Genomic DNA, 27,198 nt, shown 5'->3' with positions numbered 1-27,198 from the left:
AGGGTGCCAGGGGGCAGGAGGGGACCACCTGAGCCGCTTTCTTCATCTCAGGACCAGGTCAGCCCAGCCTCCCTCCGCTATGGGGTAGATCACCAGCCTCACTCAGAGGGGACCCAGAGGACACGGGACAGTGCTGAGATCAAGAGTAATGCCACCAGCATCTGACCACACCCACTCCCCAACCCGTGTCTGTTGATGAGGCTTTACTGGAACACTGCCTGCGTCCGTCTGCACCCCAGTGAGTAGCTGTCATAGAGACCATGTGGCCCTCAAAGGCGATACTACTATCTGGTCTTCTGAGAAAAAGTGCTGACCCCCGGTATAAAAAAATAACAAGAACACAGTTCTCACAACTCTCACAAAATGTCAGGTGCTGTTCTAAGCACACCTGTGTATGAAACTTAACCCAAGAACTGCATGGTAGGTTCTAGGAGTTTTCTTATTTTAGACAGGTACATTGAGATGCTGGGAGGTCAAGTAATTTTCCCAGGACCACAGGTACTGTCTATGAGATCTGATACTGGGTGGCTTGGAGGAATCCAGAACCCACACCTGGAGCCCCACTTCCAGGTATAAACCCCCAACCACAGGGTGGCCACCCCCGTCCCCTTGAAGCTAGGGGACAGAAGAAAGGAACAGAGGAAGCAGACAAGGGCCTGGGCTTCTGATAATGAAGGACAGACAAAAAAGGAGGTCAAAAGCCAAAGGGACATCTCAGGATGGACCAGGCTTGTTCCCAAAGAAAACACAGATCAGAAACGCTAGGCAACCCCTGGACCCATGTGGTCAGAACCTGGTCCCTGACTCAGAAGGATGCTCACATGATCCTTCTTGCTCACTGTGAGCAAGCAGACCAGACAGAGACCACAGCTCAGGGACAGATACTGACAGGAAATTGATGACACCGGCCCAGAGAAACCTCCTTCTGGATGAGAGGACAAACAAGCCTCCAGCTCCCTGTAAAGGACGTGGGCCCAGCACACCACCCAACACATGTCCGAGTTCCAGGGCGAGTGCGACTGGGCTGAGTCCAGCTCAAATGCAGGTGCCCTCACATGTGAAGGATGCCTGGAACATGAACCACACATTCACAGGAGACATGCCTGATGATGAAATCAAGCAAAGTAGGAGAGACCAAAACAGCGAAACAGCTGCAGAAGGACACTGAGGATATCACTACCTAGAAAATGTGAAAAGTACAGCGAGCAAAACTGGGCAGCAGGGAAGCCACCTTCTGAAATGCCCTTCTCCCCACATGCGCCCTCATGCTGAGACTCTAGCCCATGGGGTCGGGGCTGCACGTGGACCATTTCAGGGGATCTGCATGGAGAAGAGAGGCTGACGTGGCTCCGCCCACACCCGCTGTCACTCAGCACCCCGCTTTCTATTCTGAGTTTAAATTATGACAGGAACAAATGCTCTACCTTTTGAAAGTACTATGACTCATGCTCCTAGGGAGGGGGCACCTGGCCTCTCAAGGTCAAAGCTGATTCCTGTCGGGGTCACAGCCTCTTGTGCAGGTTCTTGCATCGCGGCCGCTGGTGTGTCCTGTGAGCACTTCCGCCATCTCCAGGGCCCCCAGGAACCAGTTCTCCCCAACCCCCATCAGGAGTAGGTGATCAAGCTGGACCCTGTGTCTGCTCACTGCAGACCCACCTGCTCCCCTTCTGATTACTGCTCATAAGAAGCTGGGCCTTATTCACCAGGTTTTTGCTGCTGGGAGCCCACGGGCACGGCTCAGCTTGAGCAGGTGTCCACTGTTTGGCAGCACTGCAAGGACTCAGTGGGCCCCTGGCCCCACAGCAGGTGCTCGGGGGCAGACAACTCCTGAGGAGCCTGGAGGAGGTGGTGCAGCAGCCAGCAGGTGCCCCGGCCACATCCCCACAGCCGTGCTGAATGCCGTAGGCCTTGCTGCCCCCTGCAGTGTCCACTCTGGTCTGTGTGGGGGTCCTGGTGGCTGCACTTGTCAGATGCTTTCCGACTCATGGGGGGTTCTATGTCAACAATGCCATCCACAGACTTGCAAAGGAGGTCTGCCCCATGCAGACCCCTCCCAGCCCCCCAGCCAGCTCTGCACTGGACATCTGTCCATCCCAAGGTCCCCGTCAGCCAACACGTGCGGGACCTGGAACTCCTGTGGGCACGTCATGACCTCTTACTATTTTCTCATTAATCAGAGAGTCAAGCAAACTCTGACATACGTTCACTGTGCCTCTTTACCGAGAACATGGCTGCACTTACAGAATCATCCTTTAACACTGTGACTGCCCATGAAGTGCCAGGATCAACCAACTGCTCAAAGCATGCCTGGCCCAGTTCTTAGGGAGTTCATACTGAGGGGCTGGGTCCAAGCAGGCACCGAGAAACAGCCTGGGAAAGACACCTGCCCCAACCATCCAGGTTTCAGGTGCTTCTAGAGGTTACTGCCAGGTTCTGTACCGTTGGGCTTCCCTGGTGGCTCAGAGGTCAAAGCGTCTGTCTGCAATGCAGGAGATCTGGGTTCGATCCCTGGGTCGGGAAAATCCCCTGGAGAAGGAAATGGCAACCCACTCCAGTATTCTTGCCTGGAGAATCCCATGGACAGAAGAGCCTGATAGGCTACAGTCCACGGGGTCGTAAAGAGTCGGGCACAACTGAGCAACTTCACTTTCACTTTCTGTAATGTTAGAGGCAAGGAAACTAGATACAGACGATAACTGCTCCAGGGTGCCTCCCGGCTATGGTGCTGAAGGCTCTATATGAGTCTTCTCACGGCAGTCTGGAAAGGCAGTATCATGCGCGCCTGTATCATGGGGATCACACAGGAGTGATCCTAACTGTAATGCACCTGGGAGCATGTGAACCGGAGGGTTGTCAGGGTGTGAGCTCAGAGGGTGCCGTGCTCCCAGCAAGGAAGCTGTAAGTGAGGCTGAAATATCTGACCCCTGTCTTTCTACACTCTTCATGTTCCGTGTAGTAAAGTTAACAGAACATCACAGTGAAACACGTTTTAGAATCCATTTAGGAAGAGTGAAGTCAGGAGCACGCCCTCTCTAGGGTCTGTCCCATATCCCAGAGACCGGTCAGGGCCAAACAGAGGCGTGGAAAGTACACCAGACACAAGTCCCGGGCTCTCCATGCACCCTGGGCTGAGGAAGAAGAGGTGAGGAAAGGGCTGCGCGGCAAAGATGGACAGACTGGGATGGAGCCTGGTCGCAGGGCCTCATCCACACACCTAGGAGCCTGGATGTTTCCCAGAAGCAACTGGGAAAGTGGTCAGAAGTTTCAGATCTGTGTTTTCAAACATGGCTTGGTTTCTGCATGGGGGAAGTGACAACCTGGTGCCCCAGGGACCGGATGCCCCGAGAGGCTGTGGCCAGGATTCAAGGGGAGGAAACGGAGGTGGCTGAGACCCTCTCAGGAGGCAGAATCACTGAGCTTGGGGACAGGGCTGGGGGACATCTGCAGACCTGGGGAAAGGCCAGTTGTGTGGGAACAGGGGGGTGGAGATGGGGGAGGTGAGGGGTACACGGGGGCGGGGGTGACTCACTGCTCGTTACAGGGGACCCTGAGCAGAGACAGTGAGCACAGTGGGGCTGAGACCGCCCTGCTGCACGCCGACTCCAGTGGAGTCACTGGCTCCCTGCGCTGATGCGAACCCTCCCCAAATGGTGAGCTTGCCTCACGCGATCACGCTGCAGAAACACTGCATCTGCCCTGGACACCTGCTGCTTACTGGGAGCCTGGGATTTGGCATGTGTTAGGTAGAGCTGCCTACATGACTCACCCCAGTAAACCCCAGGTTTCACGATTCCTTTCAGAGGAATTCAAGGAGTCCCGTGGGACCCCATGCAGAGGGACTCCGGCCAGTGCATGCTTGGGTTCCTCCCAACTTTACCTCGAGCATCTTTGCCTTTTGCCAGTTTTGCTTTATACCCTTTCCCGGAAGTAAGTCTCAGCCTTGAATTCAACATTGTGTTAAGTCCTGTGAGTTCTTCTAAGTCACTGAACCTGGGGGTGGGCCCTAAGGACTCTGACCCAAAACACAGTACTTTTTCAAATAAAACAAATTGTGTAAGTTCAAGTCATCTGGCCAAGAAAATTCCAAATTGAGTATATGCTGAATATCATAGACCAGTAGTTCCAACCATTTTAAAGCAGAAATCTAACACATACAAAGCTTTTAAGTGAAGCTCCTGGTGTTTATTACTTTACTCCACTATCAGTGAGACCCACAAGTACAGAGACAGACCTCCCACTCACAGGGCCATACCAGCACCCAATCCCACACTTGTATCCCATGCAGTGGGATGTGCTCAATAAATATTTTGTAAATAGAATCAAAGAATTTAGCTTCATTTGTATGAAATTCAAGTCATATGACACCAGCTGAGAACAAAGTTAAGTGATGAACCAAAAAGCCCCGACACTTGCAAACGGGAGGGCCCCGCAGATAAGAGCAGAAACCTCACGCCAGCTCAGCCTCTCCGCAGTTCAGACTAGAGAGCAGCAGAATCCCAGAAACACCCCTTATCTTACCGACTTGTTGTCTGGAAGCAGGAGTGTAAGCCGACCAAGAAAGGGTTGCTGGATGCCTGCTCAAACACGTGCTTCTCTGTCTGTACCCAGTCAATATCCTGAAATAGAAGCCAGGGAGTATGAGTACTTCACAGACATCCTGGGGAAGGGGAGGCAAGAGAGGAACTCTGTCAACTCTGCTTGAGGGGAGACAACGCAGAGAGGAAAGAAAACTCCCACTAAGACATTCTCCATGCCCACCACTGTCCCCGTTACCATCTGCCACCTTCACTGTCGTCACCATCATCCTCACCATCCCCACCACCACCACCACCATCACCACCCGGACCACCATCTCCATCCCCACCATCACCACCACCATCACCACCCGGACCACCATCTCCATCCCCACCATCACCACCACCATCACCACCCGGACCACCATCTCCATCCCCACCATCACCACCACCATCACCACCCGGACCACCATCTCCATCCCCACCATCACCACCACCATCACCACCCGGACCACCATCTCCATCCCCACCATCACCACCCGGACCACCATCTCCATCCCCACCATCATCACCATCATCACCACCCAGACCACCATCTCCATCCCCACCACCACCACCACCATCACCACCCGGACCACCATCTCCATCCCCACCACCACCACCACCATCACCACCCAGACCACCATCTCCATCCCCACCACCACCACCACCACCATCACCACCCGGACCACCATCTCCATCCCCACCATCATCACCATCATCACCACCAGGACCACCATCTCCATCCCCACCACCACCACCACCATCACCACCCGGACCACCATCTCCATCCCCACCATCATCACCATCATCACCACCAGGACCACCATCTCCATCCCCACCACCACCACCACCATCACCACCCGGACCACCATCTCCATCCCCACCACCACCACCATCACCACCCGGACCACCATCTCCATCCCCACCATCATCACCATCATCACCACCAGGACCACCATCTCCATCCCCACCACCACCACCACCATCACCACCCGGACCACCATCTCCATCCCCACCATCATCACCATCATCACCACCAGGACCACCATCTCCATCCCCACCACCACCACCACCATCACCACCCGGACCACCATCTCCATCCCCACCACCACCACCATCACCACCCGGACCACCATCTCCATCCCCACCACCACCACCACCATCACCACCCAGACCACCATCTCCATCCCCACCATCATCACCACCATCACCACCCAGACCACCATCTCCATCCCCACCACCACCACCACCACCATCACCACCCGGACCACCATCTCCATCCCCACCATCATCACCATCATCACCACCCAGACCACCATCTCCATCCCCACCACCACCACCACCACCACCATCACCACCCGGACCACCATCTCCATCCCCACCATCATCACCATCATCACCACCAGGACCACCATCTCCATCCCCACCACCACCACCATCACCACCCGGACCACCATCTCCATCCCCACCATCATCACCATCATCACCACCCGGACCACCATCTCCATCCCCACCACCACCACCATCACCACCCGGACCACCATCTCCATCCCCACCACCACCACCATCATCACCACCCGGACCACCATCTCCATCCCCACCACCACCACCATCACCATCACCACCCGGACCACCATCTCCATCCCCACCATCATCACCATCATCACCACCCGGACCACCATCTCCATCCCCACCACCACCACCATCACCACCCGGACCACCATCTCCATCCCCACCACCACCACCATCATCACCACCCGGACCACCATCTCCATCCCCACCATCATCACCATCATCTCCTTTACCTTTACCATCCTCACCACCACAATCACCAACTCTATTACCATCAGGATCATGACTCATCAGTTATCACCATTTCTACCAAAGCACCACTAAAGCCACCATCACCAGCTGTGAGCTGGCCTCATGTGTTGCCCTTGGTTCCGTGGAAGGTTTGTATTATCATCTCCATTTAAGACGGGAGGAACAGAGAGTGGAGGATTCCCCACACCCCAGACTCATCTCCCAAGCACCAGCTCCCACAATCGGACTGTCTCCCTCACAGTCCACACTGAAACCTGGAGAAAAGTCAGCTTGACAGTCCCAGCTTTGGTTCCATTCCAACCGGAGAAAGCTGCATAAGGCCCAGGCCCCCAAATTCCCTAAGTTAAACCCCTTCTTTCAGGGAAAGTGAGAGGGAATGAGATGTGTTCAGAGTAGCCTGCCTTCCCCCAAGGAATTTGGGAAAAATTAGCGAACTCTCAGTGAGCACACATTTGGAGGGCCAAAGATCGTCTGGGTTCCTCATCCTAGGCTGGGTCCTGATCCCTCTGACCTCTACCCCCTGAAGAGATGCTCTGGGAGGAATGGCTTCATCTAACCAGCCCTACCCAGCCCAGCTCTGCTTGCTCATGTGATGGCCACCTGGCATCTCCACTCGGAGTCTCAAATGCAGAGCCAGGCTTAAACACAGCCCTCAACGGTCCCTGTCTGTTCTCTAAGGCGCCTGGCCACCGAGGTGCTCAGGAAGGAAACCTCAGTGGGTACACGATACCCCCTCCCCCACATGGAGGCCAAACCGCCCTCACCCCCAGTCTGCCTTCCTCCCGCCTGCTGGACTCCCCAGGCTGTTGTAACAAAATGCCACAGAGTGCTGGGCTTTAACACTCCAGATTGCATCCTCTCGTTGCTTTGAGGCAGAAGCTCAGGTGTGGGCAGGGCCACGCTCTCTCCCAGGTCCCCATGGAGGGTCGTTCCTGCACCTCCAGGGGTCTCTGGCTCCTCTCTACCTCCCTCTTAACAGCTTCACTGTGTTTTTCCTTCTTTCTGTCTCAAATTTTCCCCTGCTTTTCTCTAAAAGGATACTTGTCCCTGGATTTAGGGCCCCTCCAGATAATCTAGAATGACCATCCCAGGATCCGTAATCACTTCTTGCCAAATAAGGTCCTGCTCACAGGTTCCAGGGATCAGATGTGGGCCACCCCTCAGTCCATCGACCAGGGCCCAGGCCCGGGGCCACAGGATGGCAGAGTCTCACAAATGCACACAGCTGGCCCCTCTGCCAACTCCAGTGTCTCATTCTCCTGAGACCACCTCAAAGTCCAGGCTCCAGCCCTGGCCCTGGCTATGTGATGATGCCAGGATCAACCACAGCAGTAACCCTCCCTGGAGACCTCTCCTCTCAGCGTTCTAGAAAGTGCCCCACCCCCAAAGACACCATCAACCCTCCAGCCAGCGGTGCACCGGGCGGGGACTTGGAATCACCTTGCAGGGCTGTGACCAGTAGTGAAGACGCTGGGCCCCACACCTCCCCGGGGCTCCGCTTCCTCAGCTGAGAGGCAGGTTGCACCAGCTCAGTTGTGAGCTTAGCACCAGGGGCTGGCGGCCAGCTGGGCGGTGTGTGCACTGCACAAATGCACTTGCTGGGAGGGCAGGTGGGGACTTAGTGAAGCCCTGGCTCTGCCCTCTGAGCTGCAAGCCTGGGCAGCCCTGCCGTGGCCCCCACTCCACGTGTATCAAGTAGTCTCACAGTGACATCATCGTTGCTCCCTCTGAAGTCACTCTGCTTCTAAGGGACATAACCCCCATTCGGGGGTCAAAGAATAGATCAAAAGTACACAGAGCCAAGAAGCCCATGAAAAGGTGCTGAATGCCTGTCAAAGCCACTAAACACCCGCTAGGACAGCAATAATCAAAAAAGAGAACACAGCCAGTATCTGCAAGAATGGGCAGAAGTGGGCCCTTGGGGCAGAACACAGCCAGTATTGACAAGAGTGGCCAGAAGTGGGCCCTCGTGCATTGCTGGTGGGAACGTAAAACGACACAGGGGAAGACGGTTCAGTTGTTCCTCAGAGCAAAACACAAGATGACCCTACGACCTGGCAGTCCCCTCCCAGGTGAACACCCAGAGGAGTAAAAACAGGGACTCAGCTGCACAGACGTTCACGGCAGCCGGAAATGGAGACAAGCCACGTGCTCATCAGGGACGGACACACACGCCAAACAGGGCCTGTCCATAAAACAGAACACAGCTGAGGCCTAGAAGAGATGGAGGAGGTGCCGCGCCTCGATACACTTGGGTGGACCATGAGAACGAGATGCTCCGTCAGAGAAGCCAGACATAGAAGGTCCCACAGCGCATGGTTCCATTTACATGTAGCGTCCAGAACAGGCAAATGCACAGAGACAGAAGTGGCGGGGCGGCTGTGGGGCTGGAAGAGACCGGGGAGAGACTGCTCATGGGCAGTAGCGATGGTTACCCAATACCGTGAATGCACTAAAAGTCACTAAACTGCACACTGGAAAGCGGTAGAAGCGCACATTCTGTTCTGTGCGCGTACTTGCACACCGAGGAGCAGACAGGGAGGCCTGGCGTGCTGCAGGCCGTGTGTCGCAGAGTTGGACACAACTTGGCAACTGAACAACAAGTGGGAACAGATGCAGTCTCACCTCGTCGTCATGGACCAGCTCCTTCTTTACCACCTTCATGGCATAGACCTGGTCGTTCTTCTTCAGCCGCACCAGCAGGACCTTGGCGTAGCTCCCGCGCCCGATGACCCTGATCAGGTCGAAGTCCTGCAGCCCGAGCCCCTGAGATATCTTGATCCCGTCCATCCCGTCGATGACTGGCTTGAGGTCCTGATGGGGGTGGACAAGATGCGAGGAAGCGGGAAGGGACTCATCATCCCCCATGCCCTCCCCACCCAGGAGCAGGCCCCTAGAGCTTCTGATGGAAGGAGCAGAGATCCAGGAGCCATCACCAGTCACAGGTGGCCCCTCTGTGAGCCAGGAGGGATGCTCAGGGCCAGCCTGCCCTGACTGCTGAGGAAGTGACCATGGGCTCACACACCCCAGGGCCATTGGTGCTGGGATCAGCTCACCTGGCCCTCCCCGGGGGGCACAAAGCATAACCTGCTAATGCCTTGGGAGACCCGCCACAGCAAGCGTCACTAGAAGCGACCGTCGGTGGCAGGGAGAGGCCACGTGCGCCCCTCCTGAGGACTCTCTCTGAAGAGGGTTCTGTACTGGAGGAAAGGTAACTGAGTGCTCCTGACTCATTCCAGACACAGACGACGAGGGAGAAAGAGCTCAAGTCCAGACGGGACAAGGACCTTGGGAAAGGTGTGGCCTCCCCAGGTGCTGCGAGGAGGTTCTGTGGATGGAAGCTCCAGCTGGAACCGCCCTCGCACGGGACCAAACTTCTCAGAGCCTCATTTATCACCCAGAGTCAAACTGTGATGTTGTGGTTGGTAATACAAAGTCCCTACTTGTTCAAGGGCCCCATTCCCGGCACAGAGCTCCTAACCCCAGGGGGTTCCGGGTGCAGAGAGCCAGCAAAATGTCCCTTTGTCATGTTAATGAAGCGCCTCGAGGGAAGCCTCTAGGTCACCTGAGGGTGTGGCTGGTTGCCAGGGGAACCAGTCCTGGGATTAGAGGGTCAGTCCCACCTCCTGTTCGGCAATTGCCTCTGTGCTAAATGTCTCTTAAGACTTTGCAGACCTGTGACCCCAACGCCTTGGTGTATGCAATCCCTGATGCCCACCAGGCCGCGTCTCCCCGGACACTCGTAGTTCACCTTTAAGTTCCCACAGTGGCCCCAGAAATGAGCTGACGGACCTCTATAACAGAAACAGACACTGACGAGCCATTTTCTACTCACCTCAGAATCATCTTTAATGTTGTCATGTTTCCGGGTTGAAGAAATATAAGCAACTGGTGAAGAGGAAGGAAAAAGGTGGGGGGGCGGGTCACAGGCATCATCAGGGATGTGGCCCAGGACCCAGGGACCCCCATGGCCTCTGGCCCTCTGTGGACACTCAGTGCCGGGCCAGGCCAGGCCACCTGCTGCTCAGGGGGAAGGCCTGGAGCAGCTGCTTCTGCCTCAACTAGAGACTTGGGAGAACAGTTTTCAGAGCCCAGCCCCACCTTCCGACTCTCAGCTTCTGGGGCTGAGGCCTGGGAATCTGCATTTGTGACAACTTTCCCTCATGGTTCTTCTAGAAGTAGGCGGGCAGAAGGGTTTGATGTCGAGCCTTCCAGTCTCTATTCTCAGCGTGTGCAGATGGGTGGGTAGACAGGTGGGCAGGCGGATGGATTGTGGGTGGATGGTGTGTGGATGGTGGGGGTGGGTGGAGAGTGAGTGGATGGTGGGTGGACATGTGTGGATGGTGGGGGTGGATGGTGGGTGGGTGGATGTGTGTGGATGGTGGGTGGGTGGATGTGTGTGGATAGTGGGGGTGGGTGGAGAGTGAGTGGAAGTGTGGGGATGGTGGGGGTGGGTGGTTGGTGGACGTGTGTGGATGGTGGGTGGGTGGACGTGTGTAGATGGTGGGTGGGTGGACGTGTGGGGGTGGATGGTAGGTGGACGTGTATGGATGGTGGGTGGGTGGAGAGTGAGTGGACGTGTGTGGATGGTGGGTGGGTGGACGTGTGTGGGTGGACGTGTGTGGGTGGTGGGGGTGGGTGGTGGTTGGACGTGTGGGGGTGGATGGCAGGTGGATATGTGTGGATGGTGGGTGGGTGGACAGTGAGTAGACGTGTGCGGATGGTGGGGGCGGATGGTGGGTGGATGTGTGTGGATGGTGGGGGTGGGTGGAGAGTGAGTGGACGTGTGTGGATGTGGGTGGACAAGTGGGTGGTGCGTGGGAGTCTCCTTTACATGAGGTGCTGTACTGCTTTGTGCTCTGTGGCCTCACGTCACCCCTGGGGAAGGAACAAGTGTTTATCGAGTGAGGCCTAGGCTCTCGTACACCCTTGCGACTATGCACAGAACCGCAGAAGCTCAGAGCAGGGCCATTGGTCCAAATGGAATCAAAATTGCTCTCCGAATGCTTCTTAGCATTAAAAAAAAAAAAAAAAAATTCTCTACAACCAAAAAAAACAAACCTACTGAAACCCAAGAACTATGCAATACTGGGCACGGCAGACCTTTCCAGAGACGCGTATCTGTGGTGGCCACTGCATTAGAGCCTCATAGAACTCCCGACGTTGGAACAGAGGGAACCCCAGCCCCCATCCTGACTCCCATGGGCAGCAGCACAGAGATGTGGGCGCTCAGGGCAGGCCAGCCTGCCCACTCCTGCTCTGGAGAGGCCGCCCCAGCCCTGCAGCGAGTGGCCACGCTCACAGGCTCTGGCCTGGGAGAGAGGAGGATCTAGAAAGGGTTCTGGGGGTGGGAGCAGCAGCCCTACTTCCATCGCTCTCCTCGGAGGGAAGGTCCACGTCGTCGCTCTTGTCGTCCACTGCAGGCTCCTGGGAAGGCATGACGGAATCCTGCAGAGACACAGGCTGAGTGACCAGGCAGCACCACACGGGGCTTCTGGAGACACTGCATGACCGGGACTCACCTGTCACATACACTGTGACGTCACAACACACGTCATTCACCTGTTACAGCATCACCCCGAACATGGCAGGATGAGTACTGAAATTACCTGCATTTCCACAGGCGGAGGTGGCCGCTTAGCCCTCAGGCTCCACTCTTCTAGCAGGTGCTTATAAAATGTGTCTTTTCACATAGTAACACTTAGTCCTGTCAGCCCTGCCCTCATCACACGGCAGCCGCAGTCAGGCCCTGGCTCCAGGTTCCACGGCTGACATCACAATTGAGGCAGCTCCCTATTGGTGGACCCTGGGGCCCCAATAATGCTGGGGGACTCCTGGGGCTTGAGAACGGGCACTGACCCAACTGCTGACCCGGGCCGTCACTCTGCAGCCCCTATGTCATCCCCTCTTCTCGTCTTGTGAGTAGCAGGGATGGGGTTAGCATCCCAACTGGGCAGGGGGAGGCCGAGGGTCCCCAGGGGCAGCAGTGTGGACTGCACCCCAGCCGGCCGAGGTGTCCACTCACCATATGCCTGCTGCAGGTCAGTGGGACGAGCACGTAGCAGCGCTTATGAACCAGCAGTTTGCAGTGGATGCACCTGTAGCCCTGCCTCGCGAGGCCCCATATCCTCTCGCTGCACTGGCCGCAGTACGCTCTCTGCGTGGACAAGAACAGGCATCGTCAGCCAGGCCCGGTGCCCCCATGGTTCCCCCACACCAAGGGGACACGCTGCCCTGTAACAACACACAGCTGGGCCTGTGCCCCCATGGTCCCTCCACACTGAGGGGACATGCAGCCAGGCCAGAAAGAGGCCTCTTCACACCTGGTACCAGGCCCCACCCAGGCCCAGTAGCCCTGACTCGGGTCTGTCCCAAGGCTGGGGGAACCAAGGCCCCGAGGGGCTGGGGCTATGCTCCCATAGGACCTTGTTGGCAGGTAACGAGACCTCTCTGTGGGCAGGGCCTCCTTGCCTGCAGGACCTGCAGCGGGGTTGCAAATCCAGCCTGGCCGTGCTCAGAACAGCTGAGGGGCCCTGCCTGAGTGAAATGACCCAGGTGAGAAGGTCATGGGGGACCCTGACCACTGCATGACCCTCGTCCAAACCCACATGACCCCTGCATGATGAACACAGAGGCGACCATGCCTAGCAACTGAATGCATCTGGATTCTAAACCACTCTAGGGCTCCATGCGATTCAGTTCAGTTCAGTTGTTCAGTTGAGTCCAACTCTTTGCGACCCCATGGGCTGCAGCATACCAGGCTTCCCTGTCCATCACCAACTCCTGGAGCTTGCTCAAATTCATGTGCATTGAATCAGTGATGCCATCCAACTATCTCATCCTCTGTCATCCCCTTCTTCTCCTGCCTTCAATCTTGCCCAGCATCAGGATCTTCTCCAATGAGTCAGTTCTTTGCATCAGGTGGCCAAGGTATTGGAGTATCAGCATCAGTCCTTCCAATGAATATTCAGGAAATCCTAAAGGATTTCCTTTAGGATTGACTAGTTGGATCTCCTTGCTGTCCAAGGGACTCTCAAGAGTCTTTAACACCACAGTGCCTTTGAGTGTCTGAGTGTCTCCTGCAGAGGTACAGATCAGCAGTGGCCTGCAGCAGGGGCAGGGACTCTGGGTGCAGCAGACCTGGGTATGGTATAAGCCCTCTTGGAGGAGGTCGCCATTAACCCCGCCATAGAGCTGTCAGAACTTACATAGGACTGGGGAAACAGACTCTTGGAGGGCACAAACAAAACCTTGTGCACTCCAGGACCCAGGAGAAAGGAGCAGTGACCCCACAAGAGACTGACCCAGACTTGCCTGTGAGTGTCCCTGCTAGTACTAATCTACCCTTGTATTTTTCTCAGCATTTTAAAAAGACTTTAAATGGTCAATCTTTGTTCCTCTTGGTTATAAAGGCTTGAAATTCATGATCATGATTGGCTCGTTTGGTGAGAATTTTGTAACTTTTGGAAGTCATAAAATGCAAAGATGAGTGTGTCCAGTAGTGGGGTCACCCGCCTACCACTTGGAGCCCAAGTCGTCTCCTTGGTTACATGGTGTGCGTATGTTGGCAAGCTCCCGCTTACTTCTGTTGCAGCCATATCTCATTTACATGTTCTAGCCTCTTTTGTCACATTTAACAAATTTCTTTCCTTCAATAAAGTTTCAAATTACTCCTGGAGAACAGAAAGGATGCACTGTACCAGTGCTGACCAGAGCGAATCTTCCCCAAGAGTGGGCCACGGGTGCAGGACCGGCTACTGGCAGCCAGTGGGCACAAGGAGCTCATTTCCCCCCAGGAAGGAGCCTCTCCCCCACACAGAGCACACACATCTCAGTCACAGCCACATGGCCAGCACCTGGGATGGTGCCCAGCACACAGTGGGAGCCCAGTAAAGCTCTGCTGAGGACAAGTCCATGCATGCACACACACACATGCACACACACCACCGCTCACAACTTCAGGAAAAGAAGCATGTACTCAAGTCCCCCACGCTGCTGGAGTTGTCCCGTCCCAAGGAGGCAACCACAGATGATGGGGCTCCCTCTGGGAATGGCCCAAGAGACAGTGATGGCTGCGAAGGCCAGATGGGAGGCCAGCCACAGGGTCACCCCTCCTGAGAGCTCTGACTCTGGCCAGTCCAGTTTAATACTGGAACTGGCGCCTCCACCCAGAAGGGTGACTGCTCATGAGCAAATCCAGGATTCAAGGAGGGAGTGTGAAGCCCGAGACTGCTCTCACCCCTGTTTCCAGCCCGTCAGCATTCATGGAACCATTAAAAAAATTCACGTCTTTGGGACTTCCCTGGCAGTCTAAGAATCTATCTTGCAACGCAGCGGATGCAGGTTCAATCCCTGGTCAGGGAACCAAGATCCCGTAAGCTGTGTGGAATAGCCAAAAAGGAGTAGTAATAATAAATAAAAATAAGTATAAAACATAAAAAAATGATTAATTAAATCATAAAAATAACAAAAATGAAGCTTCATCTCTCAGAAAATCATGTGAATTAACAGACTAATGGGTGAAAGTATTTTTCAGTCTGTCTCACGTGCTGCTCGGCTGGCCACCTGCTCATGTTTTCAGTCATCAACCTCTGGGGCTGCTCTTACGTGGTCACATTGACTGCAGAGTTGTGCAGTTGTGACAGAGACTGCATGGCCCACAAAGCCTGAAACATTTACTCTCTGGCCCTTTGCAGGGGAGGTTTCCTCAGTTCGAAAAGCCCAGGAGAAATCCTCGACCAGCACGGCCAGCCCTGCTGGTGTCTCTACCTGGGTCTCCCCGCCCGCCTCTCACTCCATACTGTCCCTCCCCGCAGGACACTCTCCTCATAATAAAAGCTGCAGTTCCTGAACCGTCTACCCAGCCACTCCTGCAGCACAGGCAGCCCATGTGCCATTAGCAGACGCCCCTCCAGTTGCCCAGGATGGGAAGAGGGCATCTACAGTGCCGAGGCTCAAACCCCTGCACTGGGGGGTTAAGGGCAGGGTTTCTCAGCACAGGGAGGGTGCTCAGATGCTGCCCGCCTGTGACAGTGATGTGGCCACTCCTCTAGGATGGACTCACTGCAGGGACAGCAGGACAGGGCACCTTAGAGCCACTGAGCTTTTCCCCAACTGCTTTCCAGAAAGCAGGGGTCTGGGTCTGCACCCCCAGAAGTACGAGGACTGTCACTGCGTAAACAGCAGCCTGGGGCACTGGCAGCTCTGAACATCCTGGTTTCTCTGGTCACCAACAAGGTCAGGGTGCCTGCATTCATGTGCAGTGACCACTCTTGTTCTAACTGACCACTCACACCCTTGCCCAACTTCTGACTTGGGCATTTAGCAAAAGGCCAGAACTCTTTGGTACTAAACACACATACTGTCTTGATCTCTTATTCCAGGTTTTGCTACAAACATTTTCCCTGTGTGTGTTTCGTGTTCAACGTTTGTGGGCTGCAGATGCCTGGCAAGCAATTATGGCTGAGTCTGAAGACCACTCCCCCCGTTCCCCCCTGCCAGGTTTCTCTTGAGACCCGCAGGGCTTCTAGGTTTTGATTCTATTTTTCTGTGTGTGTGTGGCACTGCCAGGCTTGTGGGATCTCAGTTCTGAACCAGGCCACGCCAGTGAACACCTTCCCAGATGATCTGCCCGGACTCACTCTGCTGTGAACCCAGCCCTGGACAGCCCCTCCCTGCTGACCCGTACTCAACCAGTATCTCCCTGGGATGGACTGGATGACCCTCCACCCTTACAGGAGACACTCACGCCCTGGGTCCCAGGGCCAGGTTCTGACTGCCAGTTCTGTCCCACAGACTGGAGGTCCCCGTTGGCCCCTCGTGCTCCCTGTTCTGGGGTGGATGCTGCCCCCCCCTCCTTCTCTCTGCAAGTCCCTGGCTGAGCCTCTCTCTCTGCTCGAGAAGATCAGTTGTGTCCAGTGAAGGGAGCTCCGGCCTGGGAAGCTGACAGCCCTTGCTTTCGTCCTTAGGTCACCAGCAAAGATGGCGAGATGTGACCTTCGTTGGCTCGTCCTTGTGAGCCCTGTTGACCCCACAGAGCCAGGCGTGCAGCTCCTGAGACGTGGAGTGACTGCCCAGCGAACACAGGTGGATGGTATGACCTCCAGACGTGGAGTCTGGGGACCCCAGGTGGGAAACCAGCCTGGGGATGAACAGCGACATGCCCACTTCCCCACCTGTGAAGAGCCAGCTCCCGAAAGGCTGGGGTTATCAGGGTTGGCTCCCCCCTTGGCCTCCTGGTATTTGTTAGAAGCTTGTTGGTGCTCGGGGGAGAGCAGATGGGAGAGGACTAGAGTGGCCACCCTCACCCCAAATTCCTGCTCTTCCTTGGAGAGGAAAAGCCTTGCCCACAATTTTGGGGGGGCGGTGTGGCAGGAGGAGTGCCAGGCTCTGCACCTGATGAATAGAGAAATGAGTTTTCCTCCTAGAACCTGTAGGCAGGAGAGGCCAGGCCCCTCTGAGCAGCCTTGCCAAGTGGGTGGGCTTCATCGTGGGCCAGTGAGTCACTTTGTCAAGAAGGGCGTGAGTGGTTCCCTGAGGTCCTTCAGGGTGGCCTGGCCCATCTGCCTGAGACCATCTATGGCCAGAACCTAGCTGGTGCCCAAAGGCACAGGAGAGAAGCTGTCTGACCACAGGCTGGTCAGTCATCTGTTTCTTAACATGGGAGGGCAGGCAGTGGTACCTCGTGTAGTCGGGGCTGGAAATTTCGATTTCTCCAGGTTTCATCTTGTCTGTCTGGGTGCTTCACCGCAGTCTCACGTCCACACCCATCGGGTGGCCCGTCATCCCTGCAGCCCCCGCCCTCTGTCCACGCTCAGTGATGCCCAGCCTTCCCACGTTATCTGATGCCCCAAGGACCTCATGTCCTCTTGTCATTGTTGAAGGAACCAGGCCCCCCTCCTTCCCGACAGACACGCTTCATTCCTCGCTCACTCCTGACACAGCCCCAGGGCCCCTTGGCTGACTTTCCTCCAGTCATTCATTACAGTGAACGACAAACCGCCACACTGCGTGTGTGCCTACTGTGTGCCAGGTGCAGGGGCCAGCCTTCAGGGCAGGGTGCCGGCACGCGTGGGGCCCCAGGTCAGCAGGTGCTCGGCTGCTGTATGGGACTCAGTGGTGTCCCTCAAACTCATGTCCACCCATAAATGAGGTCAGATTGGGTCCTTGTCACGATGGGCATCCCGGGGGTGAGGAGTCGGGGGTGGGGGTGGGGTGCAGAAACAGGAGGTGGCAGAGGCAGGAGGGCTGTGCTCCCAGCCCAGGGCCTCTGAGGATGCCAGCGACCCTAGAAGCTACACAGAGGCAGGAGGGACTCTCCCTGAGAGCAGCCGGGCCCTGAGAGCAGTCCTCGTTTTGGACTTCAAACACCAGACTGACCTGCTAAGCACCTAGTCTGGGGCGCTCTGTGTGGGGAGCCCTGAGGCAGGCGGTTTTCAGCCACAGGGCCTCTGAAGGCACCTCCCTTTCCACGTGGCAACAGGACAATGACCACGTGAGCCCCGTGGTCTCTACAGGACACAGGGCAGCGTGAGGAGAAACACTATACGTGTAGCTATAAAGCCTTTGGAGTGAGCTGGGCAGTGCGGCCAGGGGCTGGAGGGCCATTATCGGGCCCTGGGCTTCACAGGACACCCTTGCGACCAGCAGGGGACACTGTGTGGTAACACATGCATCCTGGTTACGGGACAAATCCAGGGTCCCTTCTGAATGTCCATGGAGTCCCAGTGCCAGGACTGGGGTCATGTGATGGGACACGGTACCTGGAAGGGGGTCACGTGACAGGGACACACAGGTCACATTTGTCAGAAAAGACTTGAGCTGGCGCCTTGCCGGCTCAAGGAGCTCATGAAGGGCTTGTGGTCATCCAGGGCTGAGTGTGGAGCAGAGCCCGGCATCTCCCCCTGGGGGGGACTCACCCTGTTAAAGCGCTTGGCCTGGAAGAGGTGGCCGTTGGCGCGGTACAGCTTCCGCCATCTTCTGGCTCCACGGCGGTAGATGGATTCTGGAAAGAACAGGAGAAGAACGTAAAGAAATGGCCTTGGGGCTGCGAGCCCAGCTCTACCACACGGGGGGCGGTGGGGACAGGCCGCCAGTCCAGGCGGCCCCGGGCGGTGGCCGTGGAGCTGAGACGCCAGCACCCTCGCAGCTGTTCCACACCGCTGGGTGGGGAGATGGTGCCCTGGACGACCCACAAGGATGGCCGTCTGCAGGGGCTCAGGCTGTGAGGCCACTGGGGCCTGTGTGCCCCCCATGGGCTTCCTGTCCACTCCCCTCCCTCCGGGCGTGAAAACCAGGTCCCATTCCACATGGGGACGGGCTCCATGGGAGCCAAGGGTTCTCCAGACCTTTACACTCAATTGTCCAGGGAGGGACCCTGGCCGCTGGGAAGTCCACGGTCAGCCCAAGGCAGGCGTCCAGCCAGCACCGCCCCCCTCCCCCGGCTCCCCTTTAAGAACAAACCTAGGGGAAGAAACAATGCAAAACCAACCGCACACTTATGCTGAGTTGAAAGTCACCAAAAACATCACGTTCCCAACCTGCACCAGACTTGTGTGGAAGCAGCGGTTCATGAAACACGCCGAGCTACACGTATGACCAGGACGGGCAGTTTCATTCCTCCTCAAAAACATTTCCAACTTTGCTCCTTCCCAACGCTTTGAAAGTATGTGAAAACAAAATCCTTGGGCTACAACGGGAAGCTTTGTGCTTTTACAGAGGTCTGTAGTGAAGGCGACTTTCATGAGAGTCAGGGAGCTGCCAGGAACATACAGAAGTGGAAACTGTAACGGAGTGTTTTTAAAACAAGCAAATGACCAGCTCTGGCTGGAACCTATGAAACCTGGTCACAGTGACTGCAAAACCGGCTCCCCTCCCATCAACTGAGAGGTGAAGGGGGAAGCCGAGACGCCAACGCGCAAACAGAACGGGGCTCCCCCGCCTATCTTGCCCTGGGCTCCAGGGGTTCCCGCTGACGCCCCAGGGCCCCTGCCTGATCACAGGGCATAGCCCTCCCAGCCAGATCTGGGGGAAGTCTGGCCCCCAGCAGGTCCCTGCCGACATCCACAGGGCTGACTGCCCTGTGTGTGGCGTTCACAACCCCCAGCCGTCCCTGCATGCGGCAGGGTGAAGCACCAAGTGACAGACCCCGAGACACAGAGGGAGCTGGGTTGTCAGGTGGGGATGCGGTGGCACAAGGCTCTGGCCCTTCCAGTGTTCAACACACACACAGCACGAAAGCCTGAAAATGCATCCACAGGATGCCCTTCACATTTCAGTAAAGCCACCCGAAATAAGGAACTCAAAGATGTCTAGCAGCCCCCAGCAGACCAGAAAGCTAGGCTAGGGGACAGAACAGAGCCCTTCGGGACTCCTATGTGTTGAGCAGGGCCGAGGGAACATGGGTGATGTCTTGTTGTCCACAGTGAGAGAAGCCGGGACCCCCGCTGTTGTGGAAGCCCTGACCACCCCCCTCAGCCCCTCTCCACTGCCCCATGCATGGCTGTATTCGGAGGCGGGGCCCCTGGGGAGGTCACTGAGTTCAGCGGTCATGCATGGGGCCCCCTGATGGGGTCAGTACACTCATAAGAAGAGGAGGAGACACCTGACCTCTGTCTCCACTGCATGGGGACCCAGCTGGGGCAGTGTCTGTAAGCCATGAAGAGGGTGCTCATCAGACCCTGACCCTGCCGGCACCCGGAGCTCAGCCGTCCACGCCCAGACCCTGAGAGGTGAGGTCCTGTAGTCTCTGCTGCATACGGTGTATTGTGACAGTGACTCGAGCAGACCAGACGCCTGCCTCACTCCACACACAAATCATCCCCTCAGTACGTAAGGACTGAGGGACTTCCCTGGTGGTCCAGTGGCTAAGACTCTGTGCTCCCAATGCAAGGGCTCAAGTTCGATTCCTGGTCAGGGGACTAGATCCCACATGCCACAACCAAGACCTGGTGCCACCACACAAATACACTCATCTAAAAAGACAAGGACTGAAACTAAGGGGCAAAATGACAAGTCTTAGAAGGAAACCTGACGATCTTAATCGGAGGTGGAGGAAAACCCTGAAAACAAAAGGAGGAGAGGATGGACGCACGTTCACCCTAAGGCCACACGAGGCCAGACAAACCCCGGTCTCATTATCAGCCGTGCCACACGGGCTAATGATTCAGGATACAGGAGGCATGCCCACAAGTCAATGAGGGAAAACAGAAACGGAAACAGAGGATGAGTCTCCCGCAACGTCAAATACTGTCAAGGATCAGAGTAACCTGAAGTCGCCTGTCCTTCTGGGGGAGCTTAACCACGGCCAGAATCAATAGCCGAGGGCATGTGTGCTTCCTCGGGACGTAGCAGTCACACTGCTCCTAGATCAGCGCCTGACAGGCCTCACTGTGGGCTCACGGCCACCGGAAGATGTCTACAGCTACCCAGGTCCAAGAGGACAGGTGACCTGGGGCATGGCTGTCTGGGAGGACCCTCAGTCATAACCCAGCTTGAGCCACCCTCGGCCACACAAATGCATCTTCCAAAATCAAATCAAATAAAAAAATCAGTATAAAATCACAGGGGCTTCCCTAGCGGCTTAATGGTAAAGAATCTGCCTGCCAATGCAGGAGACATAGGTTTGATACCTGATCCAAGAAGATCCCACGTGCCGTGGAGCAGCTAAGCCTGTACACTACAACTATTGAGCCTTGCTCTAGAGCCCAGAAGCCACAGGTGAAGCCCGAGTGTCCCAGAGCCTGTGTGCCCCAAGAGAAGCCACTGCAATGAGGAGCCTGTGCAGCACGACTAGAGAGTAGACCCCGCTCGCCACCATCAGAGAAAAGCCTGTGCAGCAACAAACACCCAGCACAGCCAAAGATAAACAAATAAATAAAAATTTTTTAAATTATAAAATGACAGACTGACGTATATGAAATGGGCTCTGTAAAATGATGCCTGTTATCAAACTAAAATGGCTTGCCCGGTGGCTCAGACATTAAAGAATCTGCACACAATGCAGGAGACCTGGTTTCAACCCCTGGATTGGGAAGACCCTAGGGAGAAGGGAATGGCAACCCACTCCAGTATTCTTGCCTGGAGAATTCCATGGACAGAGGAGCCTGGAGGTCTACAGTCCACAGAGTCAAATTAAAAACCATGAAAATGGACAGTGTGATATTTCAGGATGCATGTTCATAAAGGGAAATCATCCTAGTAAGTAAAGACTGGGACAGTGCGTCAGTGCTGGGCAGGTTGGCTGCTGAGGGCGTGCATGTCCACTCCACTGTATGTTTCATAACATGTGTGATTCCCATGTTCTTGGGGTGCCTCAAAGGCTGCAGTAAACAATATACAATAGGAACTGTAAAAACACAGGGAGGGGCCAGAGGTGGCAACAACAACATGGTTATAAATGAATCTCAAATCTTAGTAGAAACACTGAGCTCTGTCTCTGCACAGAGGCTCCAGCTGCTGCTGTGAGCCCACTGCAGGAACCATGTCCATGCCGCTGCTGCTTGTGCCCTGACCAGTGGGGAGCAGTGCCTGCAGACACATGCTCCATACCATGGGAGGACGCTGGCTAGAGGGGTGGGCTCGGAGAGCCACAGGACAGATGCAACACAGCTCCCAGATGGCAAAGGTTGCAGGTGTGTAAGTGCAGGGAGAAGCAGAGAGGAAGTGCTGAGCAGACAGGAGGGAAGTGGCGTCCTCCAAGCTCCAGAAGACAACCAGCCCTCCTGGGGGAGGGGTCAGTGTATGTCCAGCACATTGCAGGACAGACACATGTTGGACAGAGGTGTGACCATGCTGTTGTCTTTAGCGGGAGACTGAGTGTGGATTCAGGAGGCACCTCTTGGCAGTGGGGGGTGGGGATGTGGTGGTTCATTTCATGTGTCAGCTAGGTAGACCACAGTGCCCAGATTTGTGGTCAAAATATCTTGGATGTTTCTATGAGGGTGCTTCCAGATGAGATGAACATTTAAGTCAATGGCCTCAGAGTGGAGCAGATTGCCCCCCATGGGTAGGCTTCATCTGATCAGGTGATGGCTTTGTTCAGTCGCTCAGCCATGTCTGACTCTTTGTGATCCCATGAACTGCAGCATGCCAGGCTTTCCTGTCCCTCACTATCTCTTGGCGTTTGCTCAGATTCATGTCTATTGAGTTGGTGATGCCATCCAAGCGTCTCATCCTCTGTCATGGTGACACCCTGAACAGACCCAAAGGCCACCTTCCCCCAGCGAGAGGGATACTGCAGCAGACAGCTTTGGACCTGGACCATGGCAGAAGCTCCTCCCACATCTCCAACCTGCAGGCCTGACTTGCGGCCTCCATGACCCTGTGAGCAGGATCCTTACAATAACGACTCTCCACATGTTCTTTCAGTTCTGCTTCTCTGGAGAACCTGACTCACATGGGCTCTCAGGTGTACCATCCATCACCCCCGTCCCTGGCAGGGATGGGGAGATGTCAGAGCCCCAGCAGTGCAGACCCCAGCCCCAATCCCAGCAGAGGCACAGGAGCCCCTGGTTGTCCAACCCACACCCCCGTTGCCACCTGGAAAGCAGTGCCCTGTGGACTTATAAGGAACCATGAAGGACTGCAGGGAATCCCATACCTTTTTCTTGGGTGGGGGGGTGGGGGGGACACTGCATGGCATGTGGGATCAAACCTGTGCCCCCTGCACTGGAAAGCAGTCTTAACCAATGGACTGCTAGGAAGTCCCCATTTCACACTTACATTCTGGAGTGCGAAGTCAAGTAGGCCTTAAGAAGCAATGCTGTTAATAAAGCTAGTGGATGTGATGAAATTCCAGCAGAACTATTTAGATCCCTAAAGGATGATGCCATCAAGTTTTTGCATTCATTATGTCAGCAAATCTGGAAGACCCAGCAGTGGCCACAGGACTGGAAAAGGTCAATCCTCATCCCAATTCCCAAGAAGGGTAGTACTAAAGAATGTGTTAATCATCAGACAATTGCACTCATCTCCTGTGCTAGGAAGGTCATGCTTAAAATCTTGCATGCTAGGCTTCAGCATTATGCGAACCAAGAACTTTCAGATGTCCAGGCAGGGTTTCAAAAAGGAAGAGGACATAGAGATCAAATTGCCAACATTTGCTGGATTATAGACAAAGCTAGGGAATTTGAGAAAAACATCTATCTGTTTCATCAACTATGCTAAAGCCTTTGACTATGTGGATCACGACAAACTGTGGAAAGCTCTTAGAGAGATGGGAATACCAGACCATCTTACCTGTCTTCTGAGAAACCTGGATGTGGGTCAAGAAGCAACAGTTAGAACCCTGTATGGAACAACTGATTGGTTCAAGGTCAAGAAAGGAGTATGACAGGGCTGTCTGCTGTCACCCTGTTTGTTTAACCTATACGCTGATCACGTGAGAAATGCCAGGCTGGGAGAAATATCAACAACCTCAGATATGCGGATGATACCACTCTAAGCTGAAGCTCCAATACTTTGGCCACCTGATGCAAAAAACTGACTCATCTGAAAAGGCCCTGATGCTGGGAAAGATTGAAGGAAGGAGGAGAAGGGGACAACAGAGGATGAGATGGTTGGATGGCATTACCGACTCGATGGACATGAGTTTGAGCAAGCTCTGGGAACTGGTGATGGACAGGGAAGCCTGGCGTGCTGCAGTCCATGGGGTCGCAAAGAGTCGGACACGACTGAGTGATTGAACTGAACCACTCTAATGGCAGAAAGCGAAGAACGGAAGCACATTCGGATTCCGACTCATCTCACACAACAGGCAATGGAGGCAGGCACACGCATGTGCAGAACACGTCTATGCAGATCCTGACTCACCCGACACAACAGGAAACGGAGAAGGGCACGTGTGCAGAGCGCTTCAAAGGGCCGGGCACACTGGGGATGACCTGCCCCTTCCCACCGCTCTGGACGCGGGCCCTGCCTGTCCACCTTCCTGTGCAGCTGGTCTCAGTGGTAAGCAGTCCTGAAAACCAGCCAGGGGTGGGTGGGGGTAGCTGGCAAGACTTCCACAAGAAGAGGCACTGGTGGGTGACCCCAGCTGACCTCGCGGCTACTCCACCCAGAGTCCTTGGGGATCAAGAGGCTCCACCTTAGTCACTGTGTCACGGCTGAGTTCAGAGTTGGAGCTGCTCAAAGCCACAGTCCAACTTGGGAGCATCCAGTGGTCTCCAGGGTGCCTGCAATCTGAGTGCAGGGTGGGAACAACTGCAGTCCTCATGGTCCCTGGGCTCGGCCACTCTGATATCTTCGCTCAGCCTCAGCGACACCCCCAGAGAAGCTCGCTGCTTGTCTTTGGAATTCTATAATTAGGGTGGCTGCAGGGAACTTTAATGAGCTCCGTTTCTATGGCAATCTAGCATCATGAGGGCTCTGACAAGGTGAAGAAAATACACTTTAAAAAGGGAGCTTAGAGCAACAGACCTCGAAACAAACCAGGCAGCCCCCAGATTGGTGGGGGGCAGGGGGAGTGGTGCGTGAGGAGGTGCTGAATTTGCAGGGCAGGTCATGATGCTCTCGGAGGCTTCTCTGGCTTTTTGCTAGACATGGACCCACCGCCCAGGTGACTGGCCCAACCATCACAGCCCCCAGACAGTCCCGTAGCCTCAGAACTACAGCAGGAATGCACCTGCAGCAGGGCACCTGGGTCAGCAGAATGCATCCCTGGCAGTTCTAGGTTGGTGACCAACCCAAGGCAAGGCCAGGGAGCTGGGAGGTACCCACAGCCCTGCGGCTGGGCTGGGGGTGGGGTCCTTGGCAGAGCAGTGCTGCTTCCTCCAGGCCTGGCTTCCTGTAGGGGAGTCATGTCCCCTGGGATCCAGGCCCCAGGAGGCAGGGCATTTACTCAGGTTGCCCTGTCCTCACCAACCACACGTTCCACCAAAACCCTCCTACTGCAGGCTGCACATGACCATCTGAAAAAGAAGTCTGGGATTTAGGTGGGATGCTGGCCTGAACTGGAGGACATGTCCGGAGCTGCTGTGGAACCTGGTGGCCGCATAGGCTGGGCATCCCTGAGGGACACAGTGAGACTGGACACAAGCCCCAGGAAGCCCATGGAGCCATACAGCTTGTGGGCCTTTCCCTAAGGGCTAGTATCACTTGACGGTGGATCCGGCCACCCACTGCTAGGCACACCAGGTGACCTGTCTCAAGAGGGACCTGGCACTGCCCCTAGAGCCATACGACCCAGACCCATGTCCACCTGCAGCCCTGAAGGTCATGACGGGGGCAGGGCAGCAGTGAGCAGGACATGGCTGGGCTGACTAGGGGGGGCACCCCTCCAGGGTCCTCTCTCACATGGCTTCCTGCTTCTCACTCTGAACTGTGTCCTGCTGCCCTGAGAGGTGAGTGAAGGGGCCCAAGGCCAAAAATGCAGACTGGGAAGGGTTTTGGAGCTGCTATGGCAGGAAGCCAGCCACATGGGGATGGTGGCAGTTTGGTCCCCTCAGCAGGCTGGCTCCCACGAAGCCTGTCCCTCCTCACATGGTCCTGACGTGGTTCCTAAGCCTTGACATTGCTGGTGGGGAGGTGATCTCACCTGGGTCTACCACAACTCAAGAAGGACAGCCCTGGGATGTGACTGGCCCAGGGCCATCACGTAACCAAAACCACCCAATCAGGCTGCAGGCTCTGCCCCCCGCCCTGAGGCTGGCCACCCGGGCTGGCCAGAGGAGCAGGGACACGAGGCCTGGCATGGCTGGCTGCATGGACAAGGCAGGTCAGTCCCACAACAGCCATGGGAAGATGGAGTGACTGGGGCTGGGCTCAGCTGGACCCACCTCTGGACACATGCTGTGGGGACAACCTCCACCAGCTGTGGGCCCAGAGGTCTGTGGAGCACCTGCCAGCAGCGGGGCCAGCAGCACTGGGGGGTGCATGACAGAACCTCCCCCGGGGAGCCTGGGACCAGACTGTGTCCTGTCTCCTGGGGCCTCACGTGCAACAGAGAGAAGAGGTGCGGGGGCCCCACCCAATGCCACACCCTGTGTGCAGAGCAGTGGGGCAGAGACATGTCCCCAGAGTTCACCTGCCCGACACTTCCCCCACCCAGTGGCCAAGATGGACATCTGAGACGTGCCTGTGAGGACACAACAGCTGAAAGTCTGGACAGCAGAGTGGCTGCGTGGACAGCAGAGTGGCTGTGGGAGCCACGGAGCAGCCAAGTGTGGGGAGGGGAGGAGGGCAAGTTGGCCCTCGAGGCAGGAAGCCTTCACGTCTCCGTTGAGGGAAGACAACGGCAGAGGCCCTGAGAGTGGGTTCGCTCTCACAAAGGTGTTGAGGGACCAGCACAGGACAAGGGTTCTGATGTTTGTAAAGAGAAATGCTTCAGTGAAACAAAGCCTTCTGCTTCCCGAGGCCGGGACCTCCATGTGGAGCCAGGGCCCAGCCAGCACCGTACACCAGGGTTTGGGGCAGCCCAGCTACCAAGACCTCAAGGACCGTCCCCATCGGCTCAGTTGCTGTCACAGGACCAGATGCTCCATCAAAGAACAAGACCTTGATGAGGCTCAGGTGGTGGAGACCAGGATCACAGCCTCGGGGTCCCAGGAGGTGCAGGCCACCTACCTGGGCTCCTCAATCTGTCCCTCTGCCCCATTAGTGACCGTTATGAAGCCCAACCCTGGACTTGCCTGGTGGCTCAGTGGTAAAGAATCTGTCTGCCAGTGCAGGGGACAGGGGTTTGAGCCCTGGTCCCGGAAGATCCCACATGCCATGGAGCAACTGAGCCCACGCTCCACAATGAGAGAAGCCACTGCAATGAGAAGCCCATGTATCGCAACTCGAGAGTAGCTCCTGCTCACCGCAACTGGAGAAAAGCCCG

The 27,198-nt window shown here is 55.8% G+C and overlaps 1 protein-coding gene across 3 annotated transcripts in view; it reads right to left on the bottom strand.

Annotated features, from left to right (window-relative positions):
* The window catches only part of PRKCZ (protein kinase C zeta), a 101,557-nt gene that overhangs the window by 9,705 nt on the left and 64,654 nt on the right, over positions 1-27,198 (bottom strand). For all 3 annotated transcript variants that reach the window (XM_006044655.4, XM_044942873.2, XM_006044656.4), the window contains 6 exons: positions 18,299-18,384; positions 12,406-12,537; positions 11,747-11,828; positions 10,216-10,268; positions 9,006-9,194; positions 4,519-4,616 (listed from right to left, as the gene is read on the bottom strand). In XM_006044655.4, coding sequence (XP_006044717.1) covers positions 4,519-4,616; positions 9,006-9,194; positions 10,216-10,268; positions 11,747-11,828; positions 12,406-12,537; positions 18,299-18,384 — 640 coding nt within the window. The remainder of the gene's footprint in view (positions 1-4,518; positions 4,617-9,005; positions 9,195-10,215; positions 10,269-11,746; positions 11,829-12,405; positions 12,538-18,298; positions 18,385-27,198) is intronic.

The sequence above is a fragment of the Bubalus bubalis genome, chromosome 5 (genome assembly GCF_019923935.1).
Source record: "Bubalus bubalis isolate 160015118507 breed Murrah chromosome 5, NDDB_SH_1, whole genome shotgun sequence".
NCBI lineage: Eukaryota > Metazoa > Chordata > Mammalia > Artiodactyla > Bovidae > Bubalus > Bubalus bubalis.
The sequence above is the reverse complement of the archived record's forward strand: the minus strand, read 5'-3'. Positions and strand labels throughout refer to the sequence as shown.